Genomic DNA, 21859 nt, shown 5'->3' with positions numbered 1-21859 from the left:
TGAATTTTTATTAATATGTTTAAATTATCGACAAAATATTATTTCATTTTGTGTGAAAAAACTAGTGTTTTAGACGTGGGAAAAATAGATGACAGATGACACTTCCTTTCCACAGAAGAGAACATCCGCTGTTTTTCCCTTATCCGTTAAAAATCTCGCTCAGATGGGAAATGGTTACCCCTCATTCATCCCCCTCTCATCCGTTCTCACGAAAGAGTTACTGGACGATGATTGGACGAAATTTTGGAATAAAAGGAGAAATTAGTCAGAATTCGAGGAGTTCAGCGATGAGTTCTTCGACAGATCCGAAGCATAAAAACTCCACATACGTTTCCTCTTGATGGCCAACGCCCATAACGGAGTCCGATAGACCAAGTCCCGAGTCTACACTTAGAAGAAGTGATATTTTATATTTTTTGTGCACGAATTGATCTCCCATACGATAGTAATATGAACCCTATCTACAAGGTGTCCTGTATCTACAGAAACGAAGACGACAACTAACAGGTCGTATGTTTAGAATCATTTGTGAGCTCTCTCTCTCGAACGCGCATTAGCTTAGATTAAGTCGTAGTCTATAGCTTGTCGTATAATCGTTGTATTTGGTTATTTGTATTCGTTTGTTTGAGATTTATTAAATTATACTTATGTTTATTATACAAAAATGTCTCTTAATTGGGTGTCCGAATCAGATCGCATACGCGTGTTAATCCGCGTATAATAAGATTGATTAACTGGTGTCAAGGAATCCTGACGAACATCTGACCTTCGCAGTTCGGATCTGATTTTATACGCTCTCCTATCAAAGCTAGAGAACTGGTCTTACCGACTAGTGCCCGTAAGTGGCGTAGATCGAGCTCTACGTCCCGGCTGATCTCACACTTGCTGGAGGTCCGGGTGGGGGTGGCGTAACTGGCAAGCATACCTCATGGCAAGTGCAGGTTGTGGGTTCGAGTCCTGTCCCGGGCCAGTTCTTTTATTCCAGAAGGTTCTAAATTTATTTAATAATTTATTTATTTTAATTTTTTTAGTAATTTCATTTATTTTATAAATTTGCTTGCTTTTCAATTAATTTTTAAAAATATAAATATATCATTTATATACTAAGGACAGTGCATATGGCAATTTTACAATTAAAATTTACAATAAATAACACATAGGTGTACAATAGTAGTTATTTATTAAGTACTAGTAGCCTGGGATGCCCCCTAGTAAGCGTTCTTTACAAATTTCCATGAGGCATGGTTTCTTTGACTTTTTTGTTCCTATCAATATGCTCTACAGCTCTGTTAAAGTCCCAATGGTAAAATTTACCCTCCAAATGAAGGGGTGGCGACCCCTCAAACTGTAGCCCCCCTGTGCAAACAATAAAGTCAAAGGAACCATACCTGTATGCGCAACCCTTTGCAAGATATAAGCCCCTGAAAATTCGTCTACATCATTTCTGGTCACATGACACCGTGGTCAAAAGGGAGCCTACCGCGCAAAAAAAATTTACGCGCGCACATGCACACTTGGGGTCACCGACCCGCTCGTTTGCAGGGTAAGTTGTGGCAAACAGGCAATTGCGTGACCCACAGAATAATTTTCGGAGAGCTATATCTCGGGAAGGACCGCGCATAGGGGTATGGTTCATTAGACATTTATTGTTTGCACAGAGGGGGAGGTTGCCACCCCTTCATTCAGAGGGTAAATCTTATCGTCCCAATCGCGTCATACAGATCCATATTTCTACCTATTAAACATTCTATAAATACTTTAAAATAGTTTAATTTGTTTATTTATATTTGCTTGTAAACCTCAATTTTAAATGTATCTGTCATTTTTTCAACAAATTTCCCCGAGTCAACATGCAGCGTTCACTAAGTCACGGGATGTAAACGTGCGACGCAAGGTTAATCAAGGCATATAATAATTATTTATACCAATAATAAATTCCTATTACAAATAAAAATAATTTATTGTTAATTTAAAATCTTCACTAGGGCGCCTCTAGTGCCCATTTTTGGCATACCATTACGCAGACGGATACCTGTTCAATGGGTTATATATATATATATGATAAAACTGCCATAATATTATAGTTAATATCGACACTCAAACATAATAACTATATCTTCCTAGCATGGTTTCCATTACTGTCACTTTAATATTTATGTTTCTGCTCAATCCTTGTTATAGTTTACTGCTCTGCACAATTATACAATAGATAACAGGAAAATGTTCCCTCTATGTTGTTTGCTTAATTTTAGGCACTATCATCAACAAAGATCTTNATTGTTACAGTTGATGAGACAGTATCTTTAATAGAAGCAAAATTGTTAACACAATGTTAGAGTATTTATATCTATGTTTATACAATTTTAATAATTTTTTAATTAGTTTTATTTTCTTATTTACTATAATAATAACCTGCATCAGTGTCTGATATATTATATATATTTTATAGTTTAATTATGGTTTGCAAAAAATTATTTTTATAACTTTTATATTGTTTTATTTTTTAATGAATTTCTTATCACATTGTTATATTTCAAAATGTTAGTTATTAATTTTTAAAAAATAAATTTAAATGGATTAAATAATTCAAAAAATTTGTAATCATCAATTAAAAACTGAATCATCATTACAGTGTATATTGTGCAGTCTTCATTTACACTAATTATCTATAATATCAATTTAATATTAGAAAACAGTTTTTAAACAGAACCATCTCATAAAATGTAGTTAACAATATAAAAATTTTAATGTACTATCCATCATCTAGAGAAGAGTGAAAGCCAAAGTACAAAATTAGTATCGAAATTAAAATTGAAGTTAAAATTAATTGTTTAAAGCCAATTGATTTTCAATATGTAATAATGATAAATTAAAGCAACAAATTTTCAGTTATTAAATATTTCTAAATATCAAACAATCAGATCCTTCATTGGGCTATTAAGAATAAATAAAACATTTATTTATAATTATTAAATTTAACAAGATATGACAGCCTAACTGCCTACCCCCTGTCATATTCATTCATTCGTTCTTGTGGCATCCTCTTTACAGAGGGTCACAGTTGATGAACAGTTTTCCACTCTTTACAATTATAAGCTTTTCCCAAACTTAACCCAGTCCATTTTTTGATGTTATCTTGTCATGTTAGCCCAGGTCTTTCCTTTTTCTGTCTGTCTTCCACCATTCCTTGAATTTTCATCAGTTCCTCTGAGGATTCACTCATTATACAAGGTCTGTTCAAGACCTTTTTTTTTTCCCGCGTAAACCAATGATGCGCGAGAGGCCTCCTTCGGTGGAGTTGTGGAGGGGACAGTCATGCACAGCCCTGAATTTTTTCCCGCCTGCAGGAAGCGTCAGTCCTTGGCAATCGGCCTACGAGTGAGGTCATGTAGTGCGCTCTCGTCGGATTCCACTAAGCTGGAAAATGACTGAACAACGTGAGCAGCGATATTACACCAAATTTTGCCAAAAACCTTGGCGATACCCGAGCGTAAATCATTCGCAAGATTCAGCAGGCTTTCGGGGACGATCCTTAAGGCCAAAAAAGCGCGGCAGGTCTGCAGCAATATCAAAGGTCACGTTGACAGTTTTTTCGACTCTCGTGGGGTGGTGTGTCGTGAGTACGCACCACAAGGCCAAACCATCGCAAAGAAGTACTACCAGGAGGTTTTTCGTGGTCTTTCTGATACAGTGCGACGCAAACGACCGGATCTGTGGTCGATCAAAACTTGGCAGCTCCATCGTGATAACGCATCCGCTCATTCTGCGCATCTGATTCGGGCTTTCGTCGCCAAACACAATACTTCTGTGGTTCGTCACGCTCCGTACTCTATCCACATGGCTCCGTGTGACCTTTGGCTATTTCCCAAGCTGAAAATGCCGCTAAAAGGAACCCGAATTTAGTCGAGAGACGACATTGTGCGAAATGCGGCGGACCGGCTGATGGCCATTCCAGAGAATGCGTTCCAGCAGTGTTTCCAGCAATGGCAGGAACGCTGGGAGAAGTGTATACATTACCAAGGAGACTATTTTGAAGGGGATTAGGGTTTTGTACCTCAAAGTCAATAAATTAATTTTTGCCGACCAAAGATCCGATACTTTTTGAACAGACCTTGTATGCCCAGCATATGCTGTTTTTCTTCTCTGGATACTGGCCATCAGGATTCTTTACATTCCAGATCTACTCATAATTTCCTCATTAGTTATTCTATCTATCCAACTAATTCTTTCCATTCTTCTTAGACACCACATGTCAAAGGAATGTAGCGTATTAATTGCCTCTTGGTTTATTGTCCATGACTTGCATCCATATGTAGCCACACTCCAAATCAGTGTTTTAAGTATTTTTAGTCTTAATTTTTTGCACGCATTTCTATTTCTTAATTCTGAGGATATTTGTGCAAAAGCAGCTGTAGCCATTTTTATTCTGTTTTTAATTTCATAATTTGATCTGTTATCCTCAGTTATCCAGCTTCCTAGGTATTCAAACATTTTTACCTTTTCTATTTTCTTTCCACCCAACATAATCAGTATATATTATAAAGGTACAATGTGTACAAAGTGTACAATGTGTGTGCCACTAAAACTCAAAAACAAGTCCTGGTACAATTAAGGGAGTTATATGGTGTGGTAGCTCTCTATCCCCCATCCATGAAGAAAGTTCCCATTTTTACCCAAAGAGCATGCTGTTGAAGATATAAGAGCTGGAAGTTTTGCCCTCTAGAAATTTCTAGAACAGCCCAGAACATTCGAGAGCATTCCACAACATTCCAGAACACTCTCGAATGTTGTGGAATGTTCTGGAACATTGTGGATCATTCAAAGCCTTTTTTGTATGGGTGGGACTATACATTGGTGGGGTATATAAAGCAAGATCCATTGTGGGTTCAAACATCAGTTTCTTATCAGTGACGAAGGGGAGAACTGAAAAAGAAATGAAAATTCCAAAGTAGTGCAGTGAGTGAATAAAAACAAACAGTGAAGTGTGAGTAGTCAAAGTGATACAGTGACTGAATATAAATTGAAAATAAAGTGTGAAAACTGTGTAAAGTGTACTTAATGTATTTGTTAATAAAAAGTTGATTTGATTTATATTTTGTACAATGCCCAAACTTAAAAGAGGAGGAGCTCTTGCCAGTTCCGAATTTTCTTTTGAATATTAAAGTTGATATCATCCACAATATTATTTTTAGTTGCCAAAATTGCCCTTTGAAATAGCTACTCCGAATAATAATAAGAAGCACATAGCCCAAACAGTTAGGAGTTGAAGGTTGAAATTTGGTACAAAGTTAGGGTATGTCATGAGAGCATACACTAAGAAGGGATTTTTTGAAATTCCCCCGTAGGGGGAAGTATTAACAATGGAAGTGGTTAATTAATATTTGAAGTGTGCAATACCATAACATTGTAATCGCCATTTTTCTCTAAATTTGTTTTATGGAAAGCTGAATTCTAAATGTAATATCTTCTGCTGAAAGAAACTATTGTGGCAATAGAGGTGCTGTAAGTGGCAGTATTTTAAGTTGAATTTAGGCAAAGCCATAATGTTTAAAGTGTCCAAGTGCAAGTCATGTGACTTTTGGCACTTAATATTATGGCTTATATTTACATCATTTTTATATTCCAGATAATTTGCAAGTATTTTTTTTACCATTTTATTGTAAAATTTTACGGCATTGCATGCTTCATTTATTATACATTCTAACAGGTTTAAGTTTTATTAAAAATCTGTATACTGTATGCTTCTATAAAACTATTCATTAATATCATCAGTGATACATAATATCCAAGTTTGTTGTAGAAATTGCAATGGCTCAAAGGCCAATTTCTTTAAATTTGTTTAATATGTAAAAAAAATTAACTATCATTAATTGGATTACAATTTGAAAAAATTGTAGATCTATAAATTCCCACTGTTGTCTACTGTCCACCTGTCCTACCTGAATCTTGAGAACACAAACACATGAAAGTCAAGACCAGATACAGAAAGCTTAGGGGCAAAAGGTCCCGATTAACTATACAGGAACTTCCAATGCAAACTGGAAGTCACATTATTTCAATTCAAAATTTTTCCCTGAAATAGACTTTTCCCCATTTCTTTGACTAAAACTTCCACTTCACGATCACATTTTTGAGTCGATTGATTCCATAAAACAAAATTTGCCAGAAGTCCTGAAGGATTTTCATGAAAATGACTTTAAAGTATGTTTCAAGGATTAGAAAAAAACATTGGTATAAGCACATTGCAGTAGGATGGGATTACTTTGAAGGGAACAAAATAAATTTTGATGAATAAATTCAAATCTTGCATTTTATTGAACCATTCCCTATTCTTTTTGTTCAAAGGGATATTAAGATAATATTGCTTAATATAAATTGTGATGCCATTAGTTAATTACACATATTTAAAATATAAGACAAAATTATTTTAATAAGTAAAAATGCAAAATGTAAAAATCGAATTAAATTATTATTTATTTAATCTTAGTATATGATTTATTCTGTATGTATTTCTGATAGTTTTTTTCTTAATCTATTAATATTAGTTTTTTAACAGCTACAATAATAATTAAAACTAATAATAATAAAGAACTCAATCAAGTTTATTATTAATCTCAAAATATACGTTCAAATAGTAAACAACACACTCCAGAAACAATAATATGCTAAAAATTAACAGATATTCAAATTGAAAATAAATAATTAAAATTGTAAGCTTATGGCTATCAGAAAATAAGAATATATTAAATTAGAAACTCATTACAAATTTCAACCAAATCAGTGCATGATTTACAAATTCTGTTTTTATATTTTGAGATATCAGTGAATCATTAGTCCATAAAATCAATTATAAGAATTAGTGTTGACTGAAAATTAAATTTTATATATGCATAAATTTATTCACTAACATATTTATTGTATGAATATTTTGACTGTAAATTTCCATACTTAACAAGCTTTTGACTTTATAGCCATGTTAGACAGCAATTTAAAAAATTATTGTAAAATTACTTTACTAGAGAACATACTAATATCAAAATAAATTTTATTCAATAAATATCTTTCCTTTAATAATCATATCTATCCATTCACTGTATAATACAAGTACTGTACAAGCCCAGAACAAAATTTGAAAAATTCTCTCTCTCTCATAAATATAACCCATATTATGATAAGTTTCAATTTATAATATGATAATTACTATAGTTGATTCTGTAATTCTATGATCATATATGATAGACATTTAGAGTTAATTAATTAGCTACAGCTTTATTTTAGCCAAGCAAACACTTACCAAGTAACTTCTCACTTTGATTTCCACAGATGGTAAATATAATTAATGAGTTAAATTTTTACAATATTTTAAAATTAAAAAATTTTTTTTTACCTTTCCTCATATATCTATTACATTCTTTTAAAATTTAAAAATATTAACAGAGTATCATTTATAACTGATGCATTTTAAATTTATTTTAAACTATTGATATTTCATTAATAATTCAAATAAATATAAGAAATAAATTTATTTTTAATATTAAAAATAAAACACATTTACTGAAAATCATATGTAAAATAAATACCTTTTCCTAANCGCAAAGCGACATGCAATGGAGAAAACATTCAACATGCAATAGGTTAATATATTTTTTCGTACATAATCAGTTATCCGAAATATCGATTTTCTGAACAACCCCAGTCCCCAACTGATTTGGATAATTGATGCTCTACTGTATAATTATTAATTTACTTAAGAGATGGTGCCTAACGTCTACCTCTAATGACAAATTACTTTATACCAATCATTTAATTAGCCATATTATAGCCCAATATTTAGGGGATCATTTGATGATTTATTCTAAAATGTTCATCCAGTGGAAAAAAAATTCACTGCAATGTGTGCTCCAACTTTTCAGATCCAGCCACAATGTATTGTGGTAATTTTCACTCAATGAGTGTTTTCAGTCTTTGAGCCTAACACAAGCATTACACCATCATAACATGTGAATCCATATTAAAAAAAAAAGCATATTATAAATAAATAGGAATTTAAATGAAAAAAAATTACATCCTAAGTTTGTAAACTAGAAAACATGAGAAGTTCAATATGGCAGAGAATTCCTTGAATTTCTGATAAACTGAATATGCTTGAGTATATCTCTACGACAGATAAAAATAAATTTGGTAAAAATATAAAGATAACTTACCTGAATATCCAATTGTAATGTAAAGAATGGTTGAATAAATGCAGAATGTTCATTTCCAGCTGTTAAAATGGATCTTATTTTCCCACCAAATATATCTGATATTGGAGACTGAGAAATACTAGCCTGTAAACATTTAAATTAAAATTCAGATTAAAACTCATATTATGTTTTATTTAAATACTTCTAAGCATGAAAATGTAGCCTTAATGGTTTATTTTTAGTTCTACAAATACAGAATGTTCAAATCTTAACAAAATTTAGTATGCATTCTGTCCTTAGTATGCAGTTTCAATTTTTGAGAAAAAAAAATTTAAAATTCTGCCATTGGAGCAAAATTTGGTCTGCTTTCCCTTAATGTACATTGTAATGAATAATTTAAGTCATCCAAGTTGAGAATATTGCCTTGATAAAGGATGCTATTAAGTAGCCACATAACTAAATGTTACAGATTCAGATCTAGTGATTGTGGCAGCCATGACATTTGAAATAATCAGCTAATCACTCTCCCATGCTAAAAATATTGTAGTAGTAAGGCTTGTACATTTAAGCTGATATATGGAGATATACATTCAGCATTTCAGCAGAGAAATTGTCTGAACACCACAATTTTTCTGTTGAAGTGCTGGAATGATAAAAGTTGGAGCATATATCTGTATCTAGGAGCAATAATAGAACACGTCAGAGTAACTTTCTCCCAGAATTTGTGTTTGAATATCAAGATAACACTGTATTTCATTTGTCATTTTTATGAATGAAGTAATCATTCACAGGTAAGCAATACCTAAGGTTTAAAAAAGTTTAAATAAACTTTACTAAATATGAAGATTAATCTATAAAAATAAAACACAGCGACAGTCTTAAGGGCTAAAGTCTGAAAGCAATGACAATGACATCTGGCTAATAAAAAAGTTAGTGCAAGAAAGGAAAAAAATTGCACTATCAGTTGAATAACAAAGTTTACACTGAAAATTGTGAAATTTTGTACAAAGTATTTCCAAAACCATGTTCGAGTGAAACAGTGTTGTAGAAGTACCATGTTGTACAAGGAATACCTGTAAATGGTCATTTTGATTCAAGGTCATAAAAATAATAATAATAAATTGTTGCTGCTACTAAAATATTTAAATTATCAGGCTTAAGGACCTAAAATGTTCATATAACAACATCTTAAAGCCAAGTAGTATACAATAAATCATCAAACGATCCCCTAAATATTGGGCTATAATATGGCTAATTAAATGATTGGTATAAAGTAATTTCTCATTACAGGTAGACATTAGGCACCATTTCTTAAGTAAATTAATAATTATAATTAAATAAATTANATTTTTAACGATACAATAGTCTTCATTAGGCTTAACATCGACAAAAATTCAACGCAAAGCGACATGCAATGGAGAAAACATTCAACATGCAATAGGTTAATATATTTTTTCGTACATAATCAGTTATCCGAAATATCGATTTTCTGAACAACCCCAGTCCCCAACTGATTTGGATAATTGATGCTCTACTGTATAATTATTAATTTACTTAAGAGATGGTGCCTAACGTCTACCTCTAATGACAAATTACTTTATACCAATCATTTAATTAGCCATATTATAGCCCAATATTTAGGGGATCATTTGATGATTTATTCTAAAATGTTCATCCAGTGGAAAAAAAATTCACTGCAATGTGTGCTCCAACTTTTCAGATCCAGCCACAATGTATTGTGGTAATTTTCACTCAATGAGTGTTTTCAGTCTTTGAGCCTAACACAAGCATTACACCATCATAACATGTGAATCCATATTAAAAAAAAAAGCATATTATAAATAAATAGGAATTTAAATGAAAAAAAATTACATCCTAAGTTTGTAAACTAGAAAACATGAGAAGTTCAATATGGCAGAGAATTCCTTGAATTTCTGATAAACTGAATATGCTTGAGTATATCTCTACGACAGATAAAAATAAATTTGGTAAAAATATAAAGATAACTTACCTGAATATCCAATTGTAATGTAAAGAATGGTTGAATAAATGCAGAATGTTCATTTCCAGCTGTTAAAATGGATCTTATTTTCCCACCAAATATATCTGATATTGGAGACTGAGAAATACTAGCCTGTAAACATTTAAATTAAAATTCAGATTAAAACTCATATTATGTTTTATTTAAATACTTCTAAGCATGAAAATGTAGCCTTAATGGTTTATTTTTAGTTCTACAAATACAGAATGTTCAAATCTTAACAAAATTTAGTATGCATTCTGTCCTTAGTATGCAGTTTCAATTTTTGAGAAAAAAAAATTTAAAATTCTGCCATTGGAGCAAAATTTGGTCTGCTTTCCCTTAATGTACATTGTAATGAATAATTTAAGTCATCCAAGTTGAGAATATTGCCTTGATAAAGGATGCTATTAAGTAGCCACATAACTAAATGTTACAGATTCAGATCTAGTGATTGTGGCAGCCATGACATTTGAAATAATCAGCTAATCACTCTCCCATGCTAAAAATATTGTAGTAGTAAGGCTTGTACATTTAAGCTGATATATGGAGATATACATTCAGCATTTCAGCAGAGAAATTGTCTGAACACCACAATTTTTCTGTTGAAGTGCTGGAATGATAAAAGTTGGAGCATATATCTGTATCTAGGAGCAATAATAGAACACGTCACTGACTGAATACAGAATTAAAAAAGAAAAAAAAAAAAGAGTGGCACAAAACAGGAACAACCATGGTGGGACAGTTAATCTATCAAAGAATTGTAAAGAATGTTTTGCAATTCCTTTCATACTTGAAATTCATTAGAAAATGTATGTAATATAAACTTTAAAGAAAAATCAGCACCAAAGTTTGCCCGAGAGCTGAATTTTAAAGTAAAATTTTTCCTGAAAATTGAAATCATATATTCAGGACACCAGATTTGGTTGAGATTTTACATATAGTTCTTTCTACAGAGCTCTGAACCAGTGCAGTGGAGTTGGTAAACAAAAGTCTGACTCTGGACCTTACCCTTTTAAAATGTCACATTGCGATTTCTTTTATAATAAAGATACCACTGTATCTGATTATTTTTATCTAAAAATTCTGAATAAAAAAGTCATACTAAAATTGATGGTGAGAATCAAAAAATGGGTATAATAAATTTACTTGATAAACTTTCAAGTACATAAAGAAACACACTACATCTTAATAGACTCTTTTATTAGCTAATTATGAAAAATTGATTTAACAATGTGATGAACGATATAATAAATTGGTCTGTAAAATAGTTTGTCGATCTGGCTACAATGGGAATAGTTAATTTCCTGCTAATGGTTGACTAAACTTAAACTGGTAAATAATAAGCTGAAACAATCCTTAATTACATTTTGCAGTTTTCTCTTCCTCTTTTAGTTTACTGAAGTTAGATTGTGATCTTAGTTTCACTTTTTTTCATTGTTTTTCTATTAACTGTTTTAAGACCAAATTATGTTATCAATGCCATCATAAATAGTCATAAATAACTCAAAACCAATAGGACCAAAAAAAAAAAAAAATGACATCCAAAGAAAAACATCTGAGATGTAGAGAGGTATCTTGCACTGAATAAAAATTATGACACTTGAAACGAAAGTCCAATTTTTTCTTGGAAGTTTCTCTTTACTAAAGATAAGCTTAATGCTCTGAAGCAACTCCATAAGTGCTTACTTTCCAGGTGCAATCCCACAACTAACTACAAGTGTTCAGTGGATTAATCTACTAGGCCACTGGTGGTTCTTAATTAATAAAAAAAATTTTCTGAAAGTATAGAGCTATGTAGCATGAGACATACAGAACATTTTGTTATGAAATAGCCTTCATGGTTTAATATCATTTCAATATCTAAATTCATTGAAGCATCCATTTTCCAAGAAATTTCTTTAGATACTGATTAATCAAAAAGTATTCAAATTTAACCAATAGTACAATTCAAGGTTGGAGTTGTCAGAGTCGAAAGAATTTTACCGACTCTGCCCAAAAATATCCAACTCCACAACACTGCTCTGAACACATATTCTGTGATTGCCCTGTACATAAGGTTAACATACAATACATGGGCAAATGCAGCTCTTGCTGAAAGTGTTAATTTCTGAAGTGTTCTGTTTTTATTATTATTTTTACAATTTCATTTCCACAATTTTGTGAAAATATGTTTATTAAAAAAATTCAATATTTGTTTTACATTATATTTATATTATATAACAAAATGTGCACACATTTAGATTTTGACTGCTGATGCCATCTTTTGTCATTGTGTATTACTACAACCCTCATGTACTGTACAGTATGTTATGTATTGGTGTTGGCACAGTTGACAGATATGTGTATGTGTAACCTTTCGTTGTAGTTGTATTTGTTCTGGTGTTTCTCATTGTCAGTAACAGTTATCTGGTAAGTAGTCTATTTTATTATGCAATTTATAGATATCGAAACATAAAAAGGCATTAATTAATTAATAAAGGTTTACATCTTTTGTGTCATATTTCTATCATACCTTTATGCATGATGATAAAACAGAATTTGATTATTAAACTTGCTGAAAGTTGTCGTGCCGTAAATTAATTTCAAATTTTGATTAGTTTGTTTTAATTTCAGGTAATTTGTTTAAAATTATTTAATTTTAATACCCTGAGCATGACTTCAAAAGACAATAAAAAATGAAAATATGAACAAGAAAATAGAATTTTTCAAGAAGAATGGATCGAAAATTTTGCTTTTATTGACAGTAACAGACAGTCACTGTGGCTTATTTGTAAAGTTCCAATTTCTAATTATAAAGTTAGCAACTTAATTCGACATTATGGAATAAGTCATTCAGACTTTACTGCTAAATATCCACTTAATTCAAAAATGCGATCTGAGAAGTTATTGCAAATTAATCTTTAAAAACAACAAGGACTCATAACTTCTTTTAGTCGCAAAGATGACAGAGTAAACAAAGCTAGTTTTTTGTTGGCTTGGAACATTGCTCGTGCTATATGTCATATGGAGAGGGCGAATTTATTAAAAAAAATTTCGAAGAAGTGCAGATCACAATATCATGCTGTACAACCGAGTGCCATATTGGTACAATTAGTAAAAATGTTGAAAATAGTTTGACATGTGACTTAAAAGATTGTACAGTGTTTAGTTTAGCTCTTGAAGAGTCTACAGATATTCAAGATATTCCACAATTGGCAGTTTTTGTCTGCTAAGTATCTGAAGATGTAATTGTGAAGGAAGAAATGTTAGACTTAGTGCCTCTTACTGAAACAACTCATGGAATCGATATTAAATACATGCTTGATGGTATAATAAACAAATTTGAATTATCTTGCAATAAACTTGTAAGTGTTGCAACTGACGGTGTGCCTGCAATGATAGGTCAACATCAAGGTCTTGTTGGTTTACTGAACAAAGATCTTGACATACTACATTTCTTACCTCTTCACTGCATAATTCACTGCAAGTATCTCGTAGCGAAATACTTCAAATATGAAAATGTTTGGGAGATTGTTTTGCAGATTGTGAATTTGATTAGAACAAATTCAAAAACACATCGTCAATTTAAGAACTTTTTAGAAGAGTTGCAATTGAATGACAAAGCAGAAGAGTTGCCCAATGATTTATCCCTATGATGCATTATAAGATGGCTCTCTACTCGCAATGTTTTGAGCCGTTTCAACGAACTCTTAAGTTATATCAAAATATTTACAAAGAAGTAAAAGGCAGAAGTTATGTGCAATTAGAAGATATATGGCTCTCTGACTTACAACCGTATTCACCAACGCGAATTAAACAGAGTTGACAAACTCCAGTTTAGATGTAACTCGAAGTCAGATTATGAGTTACTCTTCTATACCATACCACCCCATACAACTGCCACAAATGCATATTATGTCACTGTTCTGCAATATTTACAGAGCATATAAAGGAAAAAGGCCTATTCTGCCTGCAAGAGGATGAACACAGCACCATAATAATGCCAAATTTCATGTGTTCAATTTGTAATAGAACATTTAATCAAAAACATTTCCTGCTTGCTACATTCTCCCTGTAGCACAGACTTGGCCCTTTGTAACTTTTCTCTTTTCCATTGTTAAAAAAAAAATCATTACAAGATTAGTCCATTCCATCAGAAATGGCTATTACCAAAAAACTGGAGGCAATTTTGAAGGTACTTTTAAAAAAAGGGTTTCTCATAGGTGTTCTAAGAGTGGCAGAGAAGATGTGACAAGTGCATTTTTGCCAAAAGTGATTATACTGAAAAAAACCATGGCCACCAAAAGAATGAGTTGGTAACTAACTTGCAAATGGTACTGACTAGTACCATTTGCAAGTTAGTTACCAACTCATTATTTTCGAGTCTATATATATAAAATAATACAGGGTTATTACAGATAAATTATTAAATTTCAAGCAACTATATTTCTGATAAGAATTCAGATATAACAATAAGTGACACATTAAAAAAACTAGAAACTGCCCAAGTTTAGTTTGTGTTATAAGACTACAAATGTCCTTTGGTAATGTAACACATGTCCAAGCGATAGCCTAGTTTGCCCCATTGTAGCATATTTTCCTGGATGGTCATAATTGTAGTGGTAATGAGGTCCCAGAGTCTGCTAAAGTTGTAGGTAATGACACACAAATCATGTCTTTTACAAACCCTGACAGGAAGGGAAAAAATCACATGGTGTGAGGTCCTGAGATTTGGGAGGCATCTGTACAGCACCAAGTCATTCTTACTGCAATTCCCAATCCAGCAGTATGGGAATTCTGCATTCAGGTATTGACGCACTTCATGAAATGCATCAATACTAAATGAAGTATATCCCAATCCCACTGGAAAACAAATTAAAAATGCCTTCTGTTACTTAGCTGCTATTTTGGCAATGGAAATGATGATGCCATCTGGTATGTTGCAAGGAAATCTTTACATGTGCTTCAAATTTGGAAAGTTTCTCTTTCATTTCATGTTTAGCATAGATGACCCGGTTTGATATTTTGGAGTTACAGGATTCTAAAACCCAATGATTCATTTGTAATAACCCCTTATATTAATATTTGCACAGAAGAAAAAGTTGACTACTAATTCAGTAATTCAAAAAAAACCAAAGTGATATTTTTATCACATTATCTGAAGAAAATATTCACCACACTTGTAATTTCAGCAGGATTTATTTTTTTAATGGAAATATATTTCTTCATCTAATAGACTTACGAACTTGCTTTATAGCAATCTTAGGGAATCTGTTGAAAGTGGATGTTAAATTATCAAATTTTCTGATTTTAGAAAAAAAGATGATTACACATATAAGTTTGTGTATATGTAAGAAAAACACTGAAACTTTCAATATTAAAAAACAAAAAAAGTACAGGTATCTCTTGATTAACATGATTAATTAATCCCTTGATGCTACTATATATACCAAAATTGCAAGTCTTTTCTCTTGCAACATAAGTATAGAAATTGTTTTGAGTTTTTTACAGAAAAGATAATCCAATTTAATTTATTTTAATTTTTTTAGTAATTTCATTTATTTTATAAATTTGCTTGCTTTTCAATTAATTTTTAAAAATATAAATATATCATTTATATACTAAGGACAGTGCATATGGCAATTTTACAATTAAAATTTACAATAAATAACACATAGGTGTACAATAGTAGTTATTTATTAAGTACTAGTAGCCTGGGATGCCCCCTAGTAAGCGTTCTTTACAAATTTCCATGAGGCATGGTTTCTTTGACTTTTTTGTTCCTATCAATATGCTCTACAGCTCTGTTAAAGTCCCAATGGTAAAATTTACCCTCCAAATGAAGGGGTGGCGACCCCTCAAACTGTAGCCCCCCTGTGCAAACAATAAAGTCAAAGGAACCATACCTGTATGCGCAACCCTTTGCAAGATATAAGCCCCTGAAAATTCGTCTACATCATTTCTGGTCACATGACACCGTGGTCAAAAGGGAGCCTACCGCGCAAAAAAAATTTACGCGCGCACATGCACACTTGGGGTCACCGACCCGCTCGTTTGCAGGGTAAGTTGTGGCAAACAGGCAATTGCGTGACCCACAGAATAATTTTCGGAGAGCTATATCTCGGGAAGGACCGCGCATAGGGGTATGGTTCATTAGACATTTATTGTTTGCACAGAGGGGGAGGTTGCCACCCCTTCATTCAGAGGGTAAATCTTATCGTCCCAATCGCGTCATACAGATCCATATTTCTACCTATTAAACATTCTATAAATACTTTAAAATAGTTTAATTTGTTTATTTATATTTGCTTGTAAACCTCAATTTTAAATGTATCTGTCATTTTTTCAACAAATTTCCCCGAGTCAACATGCAGCGTTCACTAAGTCACGGGATGTAAACGTGCGACGCAAGGTTAATCAAGGCATATAATAATTATTTATACCAATAATAAATTCCTATTACAAATAAAAATAATTTATTGTTAATTTAAAATCTTCACTAGGGCGCCTCTAGTGCCCATTTTTGGCATACCATTACGCAGACGGATACCTGTTCAATGGGTTATATATATATATATGATAAAACTGCCATAATATTATAGTTAATATCGACACTCAAACATAATAACTATATCTTCCTAGCATGGTTTCCATTACTGTCACTTTAATATTTATGTTTCTGCTCAATCCTTGTTATAGTTTACTGCTCTGCACAATTATACAATAGATAACAGGAAAATGTTCCCTCTATGTTGTTTGCTTAATTTTAGGCACTATCATCAACAAAGATCTTCACACTGTCAAAAGTGCATTAACAGATATAAAGTCAGAGATTTTTATGCCATCCAACAGAGGCATTACATAAATTCCTTATGTTTTATAATTCATTATTTCAAAATCTTTGTGTAATTTATAATAGAAAAACGTATACTTTATAATAATCAATGAGATTTTGAATGATGTTTGTGTGAACAGCTTGCAAATTGGCTGTGAACTCAACTTCACACAGAACTTTGCTAATGGCTAAAATCATCATTCATTTCTACATCACTTGCAGGCTCCATTTTTTACAAGAGAAAAATCTGTTTCAAGTTTAAAATATATAGATTATATATATATATAATCTATTTATTTTAGACTCCAATAAGCAGAAAAGTAAAGTGAAAAGAAAACTTTAACAAGTTATCATTTATTCTATACATTTGTAATTCTTAGTGAATTCAAAATTAAAATGTTATTAATTTTGTGAACTGGCTATTTATTTAAGTAATAAATTACAAATTTATGAATTTGTATAACATGAAAAACCTATTTGAATTTTAAAAATAATTAAAATTAGTTTTATGTAAACAGCCAATCAGTTCTATTTCATGTTAAGTGTTTTGTCTTCTTTATATGCTTATATCTTCAACATCTGTGTTTCTCTAAATATTCGTTTTTGTTGTATTGTATATATATACATTAAAAACAACTGCCAATACTTTCGTATTTTATAAATAAATCTGTGAAATTCTTAAAATATCTCTCTCTTAAATGTAGAGAGAATCTGTTAAACTTAATGAAGGACAAATCACATTTGAGAAAAAATTTTAATTACAAATAATATCAATGATTTTCAGAAGTGATGAATTAACCATTTACACTATGGTTAATGCTTTTAACTTTTTGCCACATATAATAAATTAAAATTATTAAAAACAATATAAGGGAGTAATAACACCACTGTTCAATTAATAATCTTCATTAAGGTTACAAACCCAAAACTAATTATTAGTTAGCTTAATACATAAATGTAAAAATTAACTTTAGTGCATAATCAAAGCAAACAGATTAATTTATTTAATATCCTTTTAATGCTTATGGAATGGAAAAATTTTAAAAAAACATTTAACTTGATCCATATCCGTAAAGAAAATTTTCATAACAGCAACTTCATAACTTGAAGTAGAAGTTGCTGTCAAGACAATTTGTATTTATTGTTGGGCAAGGTCATTCACATGGGAAATTCTTTCTATGAACGTTTTCGTCTATATGTAATAGACATCCTCAAGTATTGACGATATCAAACTAACGGCTAGTCGAATAGAATGTTTTCGAAAGTTCCGTTTAAAAACGTAATTCGAATATAATGCGTTAAAATTAAAATATGTAAAATATCTAAAACATATCCGAATAAATAATCAATTAATTTCATATAGATCATGACATAAATATCCTCCGTAATTTAAAATATCTTCAATGCACGTTTTAATCATTGGGATTTAATTCAAACATGGGGCGCCATGCTATGGAAAGCGTATCAGTTTCTTTGAATATAAGGCAATTAAAAAAGGGGTCGATATTAATTTCAAAGAAACCAATATGCTTTCCGTAGCGTGGCGCCCCATGTTTGAATTAAATCCCAATGATTAAAACGTGCATTGAAGATATTTTAAATTACGGAGGATATTTATGTCATGATCTACATGAAATCAATTGATTATTTATTCGGATATGTTTTAAATATTTTACATATTTTAATTTTATCGCACCATATTCGAATTACGTCGTTAAACGGAACTTTCAAAAACATTCTATTCGACTAACCGTTAGTTCAATATCGTCAATACCTGAGGATGTCTATCACATGGGAAATTTTGAGAGTTTACCCCATTTGAAAAAAATTAAATAAATATAATAAAAAAGTTTATAATCTATATTGTAAAAATAAATAAATTTCAATTATGAAAAATAATGTTTTTTAAAACCTCACCCTTTTAAAGATCTTGACATAGATCTCTGTTGGAAAATATTCCCATAGAGTAATATTACAAAGGAAATTTCAAATATGTTAATGTGTACAAAAAATTACTTAAGACATAATTTTTTTTTATATTTTGAAGAAAGGCTGATTATTTTAAATAGATATCAAATGTATTTTTTTTCTTACAAATTTACACTAAACAATCAAAAAAAACATTTGCATGGAAATTTTATACAACAACAAAAAATAAAGTTTAATTCAAAAATTTGGATTCTGGTTCCCTTTCAGTTCCAGAGGTTTGCATATCAACAAGAAATGGCAGTTATAAAAAAAAATTGAAGTGTTTACTTTAAAGAGTAAAGAAAATTAAAAATAACTTCACTTACTGTTCTTGTAACCATGCTTTTATTTTTAGGGCCTATCAACTGCCAAGCTTCTTCCTCATTTTCATCCAAATGGCCATTAATAGTTATGTTACCATTACCTAAAAATATTCATACTTTTAATTTAAATACTTATAACTTCAACAATTTCATAACTATCAAAATTATCATTGGCTAATTAACTTTTATAAATTTTTATAACTTACACAATTGAAAGCAAAATTTATATCTAAAATCTTAAAATTTGAAATGTTTTCATATTTTCATAGATTCAATAAAGCATGCTATTCAAAAATACAATTTTATTTTAAAATAATAAAAACAAATTTTCTAAAATCTTACAATTTATTTTTTTGTTAAAACACACTATTAAAAAACACCAAAATTTAAATATATTTCAAAATTAACCAAGGTGACTATCCTATATACAGTGGTACCTCAGAATACGAATGCCTCAGCATATGAAATTTTCAGGATATGACATGAAATTCAAACATATTTTTGCTCCAGGATATGAACAAAAACCCACCATATAACGTTACATTAGTTCGCAGCACCATTTTTTATTCACTTCTGTTCATTGGTCTCAGTCCGCATGTTTGCTTCGTCGTGGAAAGATCTCGCTCAATAAACGAAATCTTGAGGTATTATCAGAACGTGACTGATTTTCTTGAAAAGAAACATCCTGAAAAGGTTCACACTGGCTGTATTGCTGCTCGGAGTAATGACATTTGCCTAAGTCATTTTAGAAACATTTTAAAAAGTAGGCAAAGCCAAACCTCTTTGGATAGATATTTTACCAAGCGACCTCTATCCAGTGAAAGTGCTGGTGGAAGTGAAGGAAAGAAAGCAAAAAGCAGNAGAAAAAAAATGGTTTCCTGTTTGTCAAGTTATAAATAGGTTATAAATAAATTATTGGCTCCTAGATTTTCACAGTTATTTAAATAAATACAACCCATTTGTAATATGACTTAGGAATGTAAAACTGTTACTAAAAATAACAAAATGTCATGTTTTAATAAGTAGTTCGTCTATAAATATACTTTAATTGTGTAAACGACACTGTGACTCGAATTTAAAAATCTTTACTATAAACGAAATTGTGTCGTTATAGAATTAGATAGTTGAATCTTATTTAAAAATTTTACGTGTTTTTTCACAATAGTATCTCTTACATTAAATGTAATTCGTTCCATAAGGCTGACCAACTCTGAATTCTTCGAACTTCGAATCAACATTCTCCATTAGAAATAACAAAAAATCAATTAATTCATCTCCAGACACTAAGTAGTATCTATTGCGATAGATGTAAACGACAAATACGCATAATTTAAAATAAAAGTAACAAAATTAAACGTTTTAGATCATAAATTTAAACAAGAGATTAATATATAAATGCTGTATAATGAAATGAAAATTGAATTTGCTGTGTCTTAGTAGGGAGTAGTGATTTCTCGATTTTTAAGATCAGTGTGAAGCTCCCTGGCTTAAACAAATAATCTTATCAGAGATAATATCACCTGCCAATTGTTTCTCATTTATCCACACAAGGAGGAATTATTCCATATTTTCCATAACACGCGATCTCTTAAAAGTGACATTTGCCACAACATTATCTGAGTTTGTTGCTTTTATTGCTTTCTTGTTCTGAAGAATGGTATATGCAGAAGACACGGACATCATTAATTAACATTGCCAGTGATTTTTCAGATGTGTATTGTTTTCATGTTCTTCGATATGTTTTTATTCCACTTTAATCATCTGTTACATCCTTCCTATAAGACATTGCGGGCTTTCTCACTCTCCTTGGATGCCATGGATAGTAGGTAGTAGCTATATATATGCTGGTATAACCAAACACACTAAAAAACAAGTACCTTTTGAGCATTCGAGGTATATTAATATATATATATTATATTATATATATAATATTGTTTCCACTATTAACCAAGGCCATGCCACTGCATAGATATAAATTTCAAAATTTTGTGAGGCCTTCCACCAAAAAGTGCCTAATTTAAGCTGTTTGCCTCTTTGAACTTTTCTGTAAAAAATAGTAGATATAAGAATTGATCAATGAAATTTACATAAAATCATACATGATGATAACCCAGGATATTTTCATTTGAAGTTTAATTAAAACTATTTACAAGTGGTAGTTTCGAGTATTCACAAAATTCATTTTTTTTGTAAATAATCTTAATTAAACTTCAAAGAAATTTAGTTGCTAATTTTACCTTACTATAGTATGAATGAATTTTTGAAGCTGTATGTTGTGGACAATTGTCCTTGTACCTGCAAGATACTGAGAAATCATGTGAATAAATAGTACAAAATTCATGACACACATATTTACTCTATTCTGTAAGACATGGCCATTCACCTTGTATTCATGATTGTATTTTTGGGTATTAATACATGATCTCTTCAATTCCAGCAAAGTAGTTTTAGATTCATGTTTTTATAATTCATATTTAGTTTCATCAATTAAAAATTATATCATGGTATCAAATACTTTTGCATTTATCTTTATAACTTCACTAAATAA

General features: G+C 30.9%; 1 protein-coding gene across 1 annotated transcript in view; it reads right to left on the bottom strand.

The window, feature by feature from the left end:
- The window catches only part of LOC111633757 (ubiquitin carboxyl-terminal hydrolase 10-like), a 136737-nt gene that overhangs the window by 28319 nt on the left and 86559 nt on the right, over positions 1-21859 (bottom strand). The window contains exons 9-10 of the mRNA XM_023378378.1: positions 19315-19412; positions 10195-10317 (exon numbers count right to left, since the gene is read on the bottom strand). Coding sequence (XP_023234146.1) covers positions 10195-10317; positions 19315-19412 — 221 coding nt within the window. The remainder of the gene's footprint in view (positions 1-10194; positions 10318-19314; positions 19413-21859) is intronic.

The sequence above is a fragment of the Centruroides sculpturatus genome, unplaced genomic scaffold (genome assembly GCF_000671375.1).
Source record: "Centruroides sculpturatus isolate CEXI.00-Female unplaced genomic scaffold, Cexi_2.0 scaffold737, whole genome shotgun sequence".
NCBI lineage: Eukaryota > Metazoa > Arthropoda > Arachnida > Scorpiones > Buthidae > Centruroides > Centruroides sculpturatus.
This window is presented reverse-complemented; position numbering and strand designations above follow the sequence as displayed.